The sequence below is a fragment of the Dipodomys merriami genome, unplaced genomic scaffold (assembly GCF_024711535.1).
Source record: "Dipodomys merriami isolate MVZ:Mamm:240054 unplaced genomic scaffold, mDipMer1.0.p SCAF_16, whole genome shotgun sequence".
In the NCBI taxonomy this organism is placed as follows: Eukaryota; Metazoa; Chordata; class Mammalia; order Rodentia; family Heteromyidae; genus Dipodomys; species Dipodomys merriami.
Window position 1 is genome coordinate 9,160,990 of NW_027202937.1, and position 13,121 is coordinate 9,174,110.

General features: G+C 50.9%; 1 protein-coding gene across 1 annotated transcript in view; it reads right to left on the reverse strand.

The window, feature by feature from the left end:
- The window catches only part of Scube3 (signal peptide, CUB domain and EGF like domain containing 3), a 37,685-nt gene that overhangs the window by 21,726 nt on the left and 2,838 nt on the right, over positions 1-13,121 (reverse strand). Inside the window, exons 2-4 of the mRNA XM_070023922.1 lie at positions 4,635-4,757; positions 2,960-3,085; positions 66-200 (exon numbers count right to left, since the gene is read on the reverse strand). Coding sequence (XP_069880023.1) covers positions 66-200; positions 2,960-3,085; positions 4,635-4,757 — 384 coding nt within the window. The remainder of the gene's footprint in view (positions 1-65; positions 201-2,959; positions 3,086-4,634; positions 4,758-13,121) is intronic.

Here is a 13,121-nt window from a genome sequence, read left to right on the forward strand (position 1 = left end):
TGTGAGCTGGACAAGAAGGTGGTGGCAGAGTTCGGGAAGGGCAGGGGAGCGGGGGACGGGCTGACCTTCGGGCCGCTGGATGCAAGTGTGCTGGTTGTCACTGAGGAAGAAGCCCTCCCGGCAGTGACACTCATAGCTGCCCATCATGTTGACACAACTCTGCTGACAGCCGCCATTGCCTTCCGCACACTCATCCACATCTGTGCAAGACAAGTGATTGGGGGGGTCCATGGGGTGCAGTCACCAACTCAACTCCCCCTCCACCGAAGTCCCGCCTTAGGCTAGGCAGTGTTCTTCCTTCCTTCCTTCCTTCCTTCCTTCCTTCCTTCCTTTCTTTCTTTCTTTCTTTCTTTCTTTCTTTCTTTCTTTCTTTCTTTCTTTCTTTCTCTTTCTCCTTCCTTCCTTCCTTCCTTCCTTTCTCTCTTTCCTTTCTCTCTTTCCTTCTTTCCTTTCCTTTCCTTTCTTTTTGCTAATCTTGGGGCTTGAACCAGGGCCTGGGCACTGTCCCTGAGCCTGTTTATGCTCAAGGCTAGCACTCTACCACTTGAGCCACAGCGCTACTTCTGGCTTTTTCTGTGTATGTGGGACTGAGGAATCAAACCCAGGGCTTCATGCATGCTAGGCAAGCGCTCTACCACTGAGCCACATTCCCAGCTTGGCTAGGCAGTTCTCACTTGATGGTCAGCTAATATTCCTAAGTGTGAACAGGCCAGAGCTGGGAACGAAGCAGTAGACCTCAGGAGACATTTGGTGATGACTTGCCTCTCTGGCCCTCAGGGTAGAAACTGGGTCTGAGGGCAGAGATCGGGGAAGGAACCAGGGCAAGAGGATGATTGGGGTCACATCTATTGGGAAGAGGTAAGCGGGGGGCGGGGGGAGAGGGAGGTAGTGGCTGGTTACAATGAGCAGCCAAGATATGGCCCGGTCATTAGAGCTATGGCCATGGTGCTGAGGTTATAGGAAAGAGCACAGAGGATGGCAGCTGAGTCTCAGCCCATGCTGTCTCCTCTTGGGACAGGGACTGTTTCCGTGGACAGACCTTGGCTCTACCCTTCCCCTCCTCCCCATGCCTTGGCTTGCTGCCATATTGCTTAGCTTTTCTCCTATTTTTGGTTTAACAAAACAAAGTCTGGCCGTTTTGGCAGAAAGGAGTGGGGAGAGAGAGCTGCCAGACCACACCGTAGATGGCAGAGGGTAAAGAGGTCCCAGAAATCACCATTCCCCAAGTCCCAGAGCTAAGCTCACCCTGGGGCTCCCACTTCAACACTTTGATTCCGTCTCCATGCCAGCTCCTTCCCTCCCACATCCACAGTTCCTCTGTTTGACTTGACCCAGAAGGCAGGAAAGACTGGAGGCCAAAGGAGCAGTGAGAATCTGGGCTCTGAGGGCCTCATCTACCCTCTCTCCATCTTGCTGAAGCCTAGAACCCGGTCTTCCTTTTCTGGCCAAGGACAGAAGGGACTCAGATCTAGTTGTCTCTTCCCTAAGAAATGCACCTGTTAGAAAAGCTGCAGAGTGTGCTTTCCATGTGCAGTCTTTGTTTCTACCTATCACTTGCTACACCCCAGCCCTCTATTCCTACTCTATCTCACCCTACATTCTATTTTTCTTCCTTCTGTTCCAACCTTGTACAGGCTATGATACTCTAGCCAAGTTCTTTCTTCTAGGTCTCCATGGGGAAATTGAGGTTTACAGCATACACAGCTTTTTCAAGGTGGTCAAGAAAGACCTCTGACCTGCTCCTTTCCATACTGATTCCTTCTCTTTCCCTCTTTCTGCTTCTTTTGAAAACATGGGAATCTGATGAGAAATCCGCTGTTTCCAAAGGTTAAAGGAAACTAAAGAACTCAATGCTGATGTTCCCAGTTCTGTGAGAACTCCCTGTCCTATTCCAGTGCCCCAGCTTTTCTTCCTGAAAGAGTCTCACAAGAGTCCCCTTGGGGTGACTAGGGAGGGGAGAGGCTGAAGTAGCAGGGGAGATGGCCATGCTGGGGAAGGGACCAGGAGGGACTGGAGGCCTGAGTCCCAGGATGGGTATGGCGGTTAGAAGCTGCTGGGTATTCAGGAGGTTCCTGGGTAAGCAGGGCCTTGGACAAGTCATCAATCTGCTTTAGTGAGGTTGGTGGGGCCCAGGCTGATTTGAGGCATCTCTGCTTCTGGCGTCTCTTCATTTTCTGTTCTATGCTTCCAGTGTCCTGTTTCTGTTTTGACACCAGAGAGAGTTTGAGAGAGGGTTCAAATCTCAAACCCTTTTCTGCTATGGGCTCCAGATATTCTGCTTAGGGAAGAATTTAATTGATTGTAGTAATCTTCCAAAATGACAGAGACCAAAGGTGAGGGAGTTCAGTCCCCTAGAGATGCCGTACATCAGATCCAGGTGCCAGGACACAGGAGATCAGGTCAGCCTAAAGCCACAGGAGTGTGGAGAAGGTGAGCGTGGAGAGCGCAGGAAGAGCTGGGAGGAAACCAGCCTGTAAGAGCCAGGGAAGCCTCTCATCCTTATCCTCGCCATTTCTGTTGATCACATCTCTCAGATGCTGATCATTTTACAGGGCTCTTCACACCTCTTGAGATGCTCTACCCATCAGCCTTTGAGCAGGTTATTACCACGCCCACTTCAGAGACAGAGAAGCTGAGAGTCCTAAAGACTAGCTCACTCATCCAAGGCCGCACAGGCAGCAAGTGGCAGAATCAAGATCTATCGGGAACCAAGTCAGATTCCCACCCTGCTTTACCCACCGAGGCCAAACCTACTCTTCTCCTCTCCTGGCCCTTGCCCTGTGGTACTTCTAGCAGCATCTCTCCTGGTGTCTTTTTCCAGATGTAGGGGTGTCCTCACCAGCCAGACCTTGTTCTCTTGGAGGAATGTGATCCTTTTTGAACACTTCTCCTTGTCTGGGAAATGCTGAAGCCAGCTCCCAACAAGACACCCGTTCAACAGTACTGCCCCCTCGCTCACCTAGGCAGTTGTGACCATCGTGCGCCAGGTGGAACCCATCATAGCAGGTGCAGCGGTAGTTCCCAGGGATGTTGACACAGTCATGCACACAGCCTGCGTTGTCCTCTCGTTCACACTCATCCACATCTGCAGGCAACAAGAAGTGGAGACAGCTAAGCCCACCAGTGTACCTTGCTGTTGGCCCCTGGGCTCTGCCTTGTGGCTGCTTTAAAAAAAAAAAAAATATATATATATACACAGATAGATAGATAGATAGATAGATAGATAGATAGATAGATAGATAGATAGATAGATAGTGTGTGTATACAATTACATTCATAGTCTATAAGCCATTTTGCTGGGGATTTTTATTTGTGATTTTGGTACCAGTCTTGGGGCTTGAATTCAGGGCCTGGGCATTATCTCAGCCTTTTTTTTTTGTTTTGCTCAAAGGTAGTGCTCTACCACTTGAGCTGTGGCTCAAGTGATAGAGATTAATTGGAAATAAGAGTCTCACTAACTGTCCCTGCTTGGGCTGGCTTCAAACCATAATCCTCAGATCTCAGCCTCCTGAGTAGCCAGGATTACAGATATGTACTACTGGAGTCCAGCTCAATTTCCTTTGAATGAGTCACAAAGGGTAAAATGAAATCTCAGTCAAAAGGCAAAACCCTTGTTACGGTTCCTGCCAGGTTAGCTGTCTGTATCCATGGTTTCCATAGCTACGGATTCACTTAACCATGAGTTGAAAATATTCAGAGCTGGGCACTAGTGGCTCACGCCTGTAATCCTAGCTACTCAGGAGGCTGAGATCTGAGGATTGTGGTTCAAAGCCAGCCCGGGCAGGAAAGACTGTGAGACTCTATATCTCCAGTAAACCATCAGAAGTGGTGCTGTAGCTCAAGTGGTAGAGCACTAGCCTTGAGCTGAAGAGCTGAAGGACAGTGCCAGGCCCAGAGTTCAAGCCCCATGACTGACCAAAAAAAAAAATCAAATTAGAAATTATGTCTCTACTGAATACGTACAGATTTTTTGTCATTATTCCCTAAGCAATACAGTATGCCAGATACTTCTATAACCTAGGTAATGTAAATAATCTAGAGATGATTTAAAGTCTACAGGAGGATTATGTATGTAATATCCAAAAACTATGCCATTTTGTATCAGGGACTTAGGTATTCTCTAATTCTGATAACCTTTTGGAACCAGTTCCTCTCTCCCCAGACACCAAGCAATGCCAGCAGGAATTAGCAAATATATCCACTGAAGTCCCACCTATACTCCATAATTTTTAAATAATATCCCAAGGCTACATTAGTGTGTATTGCTTTAATGATCAGGGAAAGAAGGATGAGCATGTGTGTGTGTGTGTGTGTGTGTGTGTGTGTGTGTGTGTGTCCACATGTGTGTGCACGTACAGGGGCATTTCCCCTAGGGCATACTGTCTGTCTCTATCTAATGGTAAAGGCTTCAGCTCACCCCAGCCAGCTACATGGCTGTGCACTATTCCACCAGGGCCTCAATGGTGGATTTGCTCTGGTGTGAATTAGAACTCCGTGCTTTCTAGAAGATGCAGACCCTTTCCTCCACACCCTTAGTCAGAGGGGGTTGCAGGCTTGAGGGTCCTGTAGTATGGTGAGCACAAGGCTGTGGCAGTGGTGCCCCTGCTCTGCCCCTGCCCCCCTGCCCACCTCACCTTTGCAGTGCTTGCCATCTCCCGTGTAGCCGGACTTGCAGATGCACTTGTAGGACCGCGGAGTGTTCTGGCAGATGGCATCAATGTGGCAGTGGTCAGTCCCCTCCACACACTCATCTACATCTGACAGAGGCAGAATGGGGTACATAAATCTCCCCTTCCTACCCGCCATGCTGGGGATTTGGACTCAGGCCTTTAGCAGTCTACCACCTTAGCCACCTCCTCCCTTTCCTCATGGGGGTGGGGCTTGAAGGTGGGCAAAATGCTCTCTTCTCTAAACATAGCCAGCCTCCTCCCACAGCCCTTTGCTTTTCCCCAGAGAGCAGACTATAATTTCAGGAATTCAGAAAGAACCCCCACTGTCCTCACGCATGCCTAATCCCAAGTGACAACTAAACTGTCATTTGGAGCACTCCCCTGACTTCAAAACAAACAAAACTCCTCAGGACTGGCTAACATACTTAACAAGATTAGAAACCATCAACCTAGTATGAATTGGTTTACCTCCTCAGGAGCAGATTTAGCCAGCCGCAGGTGGCTCACAACTGTAACCCTAGCTACTCAGGAGGCCAAGATGTGAGGATCACAGTTCGTTCGAAGCCAGCTCGGGCAGAAAACTCCCCAATTAACTACTCAAAAATGAGAAGTGGAGCTGTGGCTCAAAGTGGTAGAGCACTAGTCTTGAGCGAAATCGCTCAGGGATAGAGCCCAAGTTTGAGTTCAAGCCCCATGACCACCAGCAGAAGGAGGAGGAGGAAGAAGAGGAAGAAGTGGCATGGGGGTAGTGACCTTCAGAAGGTAGAAGTGTCTAATGGTCACTGGTAATTAAAGAATGAAGAAAGGGAGATTGGCATTACTGGGCTCCTCATCTGCCTCAGAATTCTGCTTTAGAACAGGCCTGTTGCTATAGGGCACAATGGCGAATGTCTGTAATCCAGCACTCAGGAATCTGAGGCAGGAGGATCTCCAGTGTTGAGGTCAGCCTGAGCTACCTATTAAGATTATCTCAGAAGAACAAATAAACAAAAACAAGGCCTGCCCCTTTATCTGTCACCCTGGCACCCAGAAATTTTAGAGGCACAAAGTTCTTTTTATTATTAACATCATCAGTATCATCTTTAAGTAGTTGTACAAAGGGATCTCAATTTAACTTGTAGGAATAAAGTTCGATCCCGGATTTTCCTTGATCCCTGAGCTGCCAACAGCTGTAGAGGGACTAGGACCTCGCAGGAGTGAGCACCAGCCACCCGAATCCCAGCATGCTAAGTGCAGCCCTCTCTGCCTCAGCTGAGCATGCAAGCCCAGCTCTCCACCACCTCAGCTCCTGTGGGACCCACGGCTACACCAAAGAAAGAGTCCTCCCCAGACCTGGCATGACAGTGAGGCTAGTTAAAAAAGGTCCTAGGAAGCCGGGCGCTGGTGGCTCACGCCTGTAATCCTAGCTACTCAGGAGGCTGAGATCTGAGGATCGCGGTTCAAAGCCAGCCCGGGCAAGAAAGACCATGAGACTCCTATCTCCAATAAACCACCAGAAAACCGGAAGTGGCGCTGTAGCTCAAGTGGTAGAGTGCTCGCCTTGAGCTGAAGAGCTGAGGGACAGCGCCCAGGCCCAGAGTTCAAGCCCCACGACCGACAAAAAAAAAAAAAAAAAAAAAAAAAAAAAAGGTCCTAGGAAAGCATCTGAGCCAAAGATTCTGAACTCTAGGGCAAAAGTATGGTTCCTGTGAAGCTGAAGTGAATAAGGAAGAATGTTTTGCTCATTTGAAACGGAGTTTGTGAAAGACATTATTGGGGGTGACTCCAGGTGACTCCGCCCAGCCAAAAGGAGAGATAAGTTAACAGGTGTGGACAAGATGTGAAGTCTGCCCTGGGCCTCAGAGATAAGGTGAGGGCATCCCCAACCCTGGCTGCACATGAGAGACTGCTTCCCCCAGGGATGCCGGAGTCCCCACATTCTGGCCAGCCAGTCTGGGCTGGAGCTTGGCCTTGCATTCAGTATTTTTTTTCCCTGCAGCTTCCGGGTAACACTGCTGTGTAACCAGGGTTCAGAACCTGCGTGACTGGGAAGGTGTGAGGAAGATCTGTTTCTACAAGTGGATGAGGAAATCAAGGACTGTGTAAGTAGCATCCTGCCTGTAACAGACATAGGCTTAGACACCAAGCCACTCTGACTTCCAACTGAGGTGTGTGGGCTGTAAAATTGGTGGGGCTTTCTTAAAATGTAGATTCCCAGGCCTTATGCTAGACTGAATAAATCCAGATCCTTAAGGTACTAAATACATATATATACACACATACATAACTGTGTATGCATATGTGTATGTACATATTTACATGGGTGTGGGTGTGTGTATGTGATGGTACTGGAACTTGAACACTGGGGCTTGCCTGGGTAGATATTTGATTTTTTTCCCCCCCCAATCCTGGGACTTGAACTGAGGCCTGGGCTTTATCCCTTTGCCTCTCTATATGCAAGGCTAGCACTCTACCACTTGAGCCAGAGCACCACTTCCAGCTTTTTCTGAGTAGTTTATTGGAGATAAGAGTCTCATAGAGTTTCCTGCCCGGGCTGGCTTTGAACAGTGATCCTCAGATCTCAGCCTGCTGAGTAGCTAGGATTGCAGGTATGAGCCAGCGGCGCCTGGCTTAAACCGGCTATTCTTTAATATGAAATTGCACTGATTAAAAACTCATTCCCAGCTAAAACTCCAGCTTTACCACTCTCTAGGGAAGCCTTTCTTCTCTTTTAATCTCCTTCCCTTCATTTTTAATTTTTATTTACGTTTTGGATCTCAGGCCTCGTGTTGGCTAGGCAGGTGCTCCAGAACGAGCCACGCCCCTACTTCTCAGGCAGGATTTTATGCTTCTGCCTAGGGCTGGTCTCAGGCTTTGATCCTCCTCCTGTGTCTCTTTAGTAGCTCGATTACACTCTTGTACCTCCATGCCCAGCTCCTCTCCTTTAAAATGAGGATGACGGAACCTCTCCATAGGAGGTGTGAGCAGCTGATGAGATTAATTTGTGTCAATTGCCTAATAAAGGAGACAAGAGGTAGACAGCAGGTCCCAGACCCAGAAAGCCTGGGATGGGTACTATGAAACGGCCAGCTCTGACGATGAAGCTGGAGCACGGGCCCATCCACCGCACCAGGCACCAGACACCAGCCACCAGCCACCAGCCACAGGTAACTATTTAAATTTTAACTTAAAACACAGCTCCTCAGTTCACAACCAGCCATAGGCCTAATGCTCCATAGACACATGTGGCCAGTAGCTATGTTGGTGGACAGGACAATCGGTGGACAGCACTGCTCTACTTCTAAGTAGAGGGTAGCCCTGGCAAGGCCCAGAGGCATTGAGATTTACACAGAAGCCCCTCGAATCTGCGGATGCTTCACTAGGGCCTGCATCAAGGTTCCCTGGGCTCCCAGTTCTTCCCTCTTCCTCCCAGTCAACGCTCCCTGTACTACAGGGGCCCGTGAAGCAGCACCCAGCAAAGGTGGAGACCTCAGACCCTTCAGCCCAGGGCTTTTGCAGTCTTCCCTGATGTCCTACCTGTCTCCCTCATCACTCTGCCCGCAGACTTAGCCCTCTCCAGCTGAGTGCTTAGGAAGATTTTCTCCCCCCACCCTAATCCCATTCTCTCTGGAACACCTCACCATTCTTCTCCTCACACGTGTGTACACACACGTGCACACACACACATGTGTTCTTCACACTCACACTGGACTCACATACTCCTCTCCTTCCAGCCACTCTCCAAATCTGGCTCAAAACTGTCTTCCCAGCCAGGTGCTGGTGGCTCATGCCTGAAATCCTAGCTACTCAGGAGGCTGAGATCTGAGGATTGTGATTCAAGGCCAGCCCAGGTAGGAAAAGTCCATGAGACTCTTATTCTTAATGAACCATCAAAAAGCTGAAGGAGAGAGCTGGGAAGGTGGCTCAGTGGTAGAGCGCTTGCCTTGCATGCCTGAGGCCTTGGGTTCGATTCCTCAGCACCACATAAGCAAAAAGAAAAAAGCCAGAAGTGGTGCTGTGGCTCAAGTGGTAGAGCGCTAGCCTTGAGCTGAAGAGCTGAGGGACAGCACCCAGGCCCAGAGTTCAGGCCCCACGACCGGACACCCCCCCCCCCCCCGCCAAAAAAAAAAAAAAAAGCTGAAGGAGAGCTATATTTCAAGTGGTAGAGCAGCAGCCTTGAGTGAAAAACTAAAGGACAGTGCCTAGGCCCTGAGTTCAAGCCCCAGTACTGGCAAGAGAAACACCCCCTCCCTCACATACACATTTATCTTCCCTAAAGCTTTCCCAGTGAACCATTTCTGGCAAGTTCCTGATCCTGGCCAACTCAGTTGCTTCCACTTATTTGCAACTCCTGCTGAGTTGCTCTGCGAATCCTTTGAAGCTCTCTCGTGTAATGGGCTCCGCTTTCCTCACTTGGCTGGGCACGAGAGTCGAGGAGGGACCTTTCAACTGTTTGGTTGAAAGCTTTTGAAACAAAACAGGCCTAAGGCAGAGAACTGTGAAACAAGACCCTAAATTATCCCCAACATCTCTCCCCGTTGCCAGCTCATTCTTCCAAGCGCTCCCTCTCACCATCGCCAAGCCAGAATTTGTCCTCACAGATCCCCACAGCACGCACGCGCCCAGCAGCCTCGGCGGAGGGCTGGGCAGCCTCGGCGGAGCACTCAGCCCGTTCTCCTAGCGCACAACCCGGCAAAGCAGTCAGCACTGCTAGCTATGGATTGGCTTAGACTGGTGGTCTCAACTCTGGCTGAACACTGGAATGCCTGGGAAGGTCTGAAAATGTCTCTGGGCCCCCTCAGCCTCACCACAAGGGGACCTTCAAGGGGAGGCCAGAGCTGCTGTCTATCTTCCTTCCCCAGCTCCGGGAATGTGGATGATTTACCTGCACCAATGGGGAAGAAATCGGGAGCTAGCCACCTGACAGCATGGTTTAAAAGTCCTGCAGTGACATAGTAGCAGTTCAAACAGCAGGCCTGCCCAAGTCTGTGTGGTCCTGGTCTAGACTCGCGCTTGTGTGCTCTCCTGGAATATGAATCACAGCATTCTCCCTGGGGGGCTGCCATGAGCATTGAGAGCTCACACCCAGGTGCTCAGCTCCTCAGGGCGCCCGGGCATACAGTAAGGGCTCTGCAAACGGGTTAGGCTGTTGGTCCTCTCCATTAGTCTCCTCAGGATCCTACTGGATGCTTGCTTCATGCTGAACTCAATGCTGTACACTCCTCAGGGCTACAGCTTCTGAATTTCTGAAGGGAATGGAGTTTTGCACATGCATCCAGCCATTCAAACAAACACTACTGAACACCTAGAACATGCCAAGCACTGTCGTGAACAAGACAAATAATCCATCAAAGTCACTTTGGAAGTATCTGCGAAGCAGATGGATGGGTGAGTGGATGGGAGCTGTATGTCCGGCATCCTTTCTCCCTATGTTTGTTCCCTCAGAGATGAAGCTTCTCCACTCTCCCCCGATCCCACGAACTGCTCCCTGTGAAGGGCAATCCCAGGAAACTCAAAGGCCATACTTATGGGATCTATGTGATGGAATGCTGGGGACAATGAGTCTCAGGTGCTTCAATCCTCATGGGGGAGAGGGGAAGCATCTCTTATTAGACAGATGAGAAAACTGAAGCTGAGTGAGGGTATCTCAGGAAAGAACAAATGGCCAGCATGAAGCCAGAACCCAGGTTTTCCAACTACACTACCTATCTTCTAGAACAGACAGAGGCAGAACATTTGGACATCAGAAGAGGGAAGCAGAAGCGGGGCGCAGGACCAGGCAGGGAGTCAAGACACGCATGGTTGTAAGAGGGAAGGGGTGGGTGGGGCGGTAGTGCGCAGGTGTCGCCTGCCCTTGGATTCACTACACTGGGGCAGAGCAGCTGGTTAGAAACAAAAACAAACACAAGGGACACTGGTTCCTGCTGTTAACAGCTTCAAACCGCCAGAGGAAAGCTCCAAATAAATATAATTAGAAACTTGTAAAGACGTACTCTCTGTAAACCTGCTCCCCAGGCTCAACCCTTTAAGTGCCCCTCCTTCGAGCCCCTCCTCCCCCTGCCAGTGCCCACATACCCTCACACTCCACCCTTAGCCAGGCATTCCTTAAGTCTGTGTCTTCATCCTGCATCACTCTTCAGCCCAGCAGCGCTGGCCCAGGTCCCTCCATCAGCTCATCGCTGTCAGTGGCCAGTCCTGGCCAGCTCCTGGCACAGGGCTTGAAATCCAAACCCCAGAGCTCTCTAGGGCTATGGTTTCCAGCCACAGGGAAAAACCATAGGTGAGCCAAGGGCCCCAGTGCCCTATTTAGGGTGTCATCATGCTGTCTGTGCAGCGAGTAAACCATACCATCCAATTTCTACCCCAAAGCAGAGCCCTGATGGAAAAGGGAAGAGGGTGAGGTGGAACAGATTCACAGAGCCCCAGGCCATGGGGCAGTTCAGCTTAACCTCCCAATTGGTTGGGTGGACATTGACAAAGACAAGCACCGCAGGTTCTCCTGTGGCTCTTTCCAGGGGCAAATGCCCACGCAAGGACACAGAACTATCAGGTACTTGGGCCCCTGGGAAGAAAAGTAACCAAGTGCCATAAACCCAAGCAGGAAGAAGTGGAGCAGGGTCAGGCGGAGAGGGCCTGGCATTTGGTTGAGTAACCAGCATGGCCTGGCTACAGGACTGGAGCTCTCCAGCAGGAAGGGGGCCCTACTGGTTTTGCAAGTGAAGAAGAGAATTTCCTCGGAGGCCCCAATGCTCAGATTCTATATTTGTCCAAGCCCCTGGCATCAGGGTCCCCAGCACCACCAGAGTCAGGCAGGGTGTGGGCCTGGGAGGAGGCGTGTGGCTAGTCTACAGACAGAGAAGGAATCATGTCCCCTCTTAGCTCAGGGGAATAGCTAGCCATGCCTCCCAGGAACCCCTGACTGACTTTTTCCCCTTCTCCCCAAGGCCAGCAGGCTTCCTGCTCCCAGACTCCTGCAGAAGCTGTCCCCAGGTCTGGGCCTCTTGCAGGCAGTGCCAGCCTCCCAGCAGCTCTGCAGTTTCCAGCCCTGACAGGGACTCTTTCTTGTAAGTGGTGGTCATGTGCTGGAGGCATGGGATGGCCAAGGAGGCCCACATCGGGACACAGGAGCTGGGAGCGGGGACTGGGGTGGGATCAGGCAGCAGATCCTCCACCTCCATCTTTTCTAGAGGGTCAAAGCCATCCATTCCCATCCCCCGTCCTCAACTTAAGGCGCTGGACCAAGCCATTCCACTTCTCTACTTTACTCCTCCAATGAAAACAAAACGCATATTACCCGACTTCCTTTTTCCTCTCACCGGAGCACCGCGCAAGCACAGGCGTACACACACACACACACACACACACACACACACACACACACACACACACACACACACACACACACCACACACACACACACATACACACACACACACTGAGTCATGCACACGCACACCTCACATTCCCAAATTCACACCAGGACCAGCTCCTTTTACAACAGGTCCTGGCTGCTCATGACTCAAACCGGTTCTCATGCTCTCGGATTCCAAAAGGTTCTAGAAAACAAGTCTGCAGCTTGCTGATAACTTTCTCCTAGCTCTACCTGCAGCCAGTGTGGCCCCAGGGTCTTCCAGACCCCTCCCTCTCACCCCACCCTGCACACACTTAAGGGTGAGAGGTGAGGGTGGAAAAGTTTCTGCGCTCAGGGCCCCAGGCTTCCTTTCCCCGACCACCTGAGCCAGTCACCCAGAGAAGAAGAGGTCAAAAGGATTCCTGAGGAATTTCTGAGTAGTCCCCTCCTCCATCTACCCTTCTGGAAAAAAAAAGAAAGTAGGGATGGGGCTTGGGGTGTGTGTGTGTGCTAATTAAAGATCAGAATCCAAGAGTGGGGTATATCTCCTCCCCCCTCCCCTCCCCTCTCCCTCTCCCTCGCCTCCTCTCCCCCCCCCCCCCGCCCCTCTCTCTCTCCTGTATGGCCCGGATGGGATACAGGCCATAGCCGGCTACCCACGGAGCCACCCCTCACCGGCTGCCACGGTTATGGTTTTCATTTCATATTTTGGAGGGAGGGGCTAGGAGGAACAGTCCCCTCACTGTAAGAGCTGGCCACAGGAGCCCAGGGAAGCAGGGAGGAGAGGAAACAGCCACATTAAAGAGGAAGAGGGGTGGGGGAGAGAGAGACACATACACCCAGACAGAGACCCGGAGAGACGCGCTGAGACAGAGAGACACTGTTTGCCGCCAGATGAACACTCTCAGCCCCAGGAATGGTGTTACTTGGAACCAGTAAATATATGACTTGAGCACAACTCTATCCCTAATGAGGAGAGAAAACAACCAGGTAAAACGAAAAGGGGCCAAGCTGGCTCCCGCAGCGTCTGCCCGGAGGCAGAGTTTCCCTGGAGGCTGGGAGCCTTTTTCATTCAGCTGTAACCTGAGCCCCCAGCCAGGATTAGCTCTCCTGAACCACGG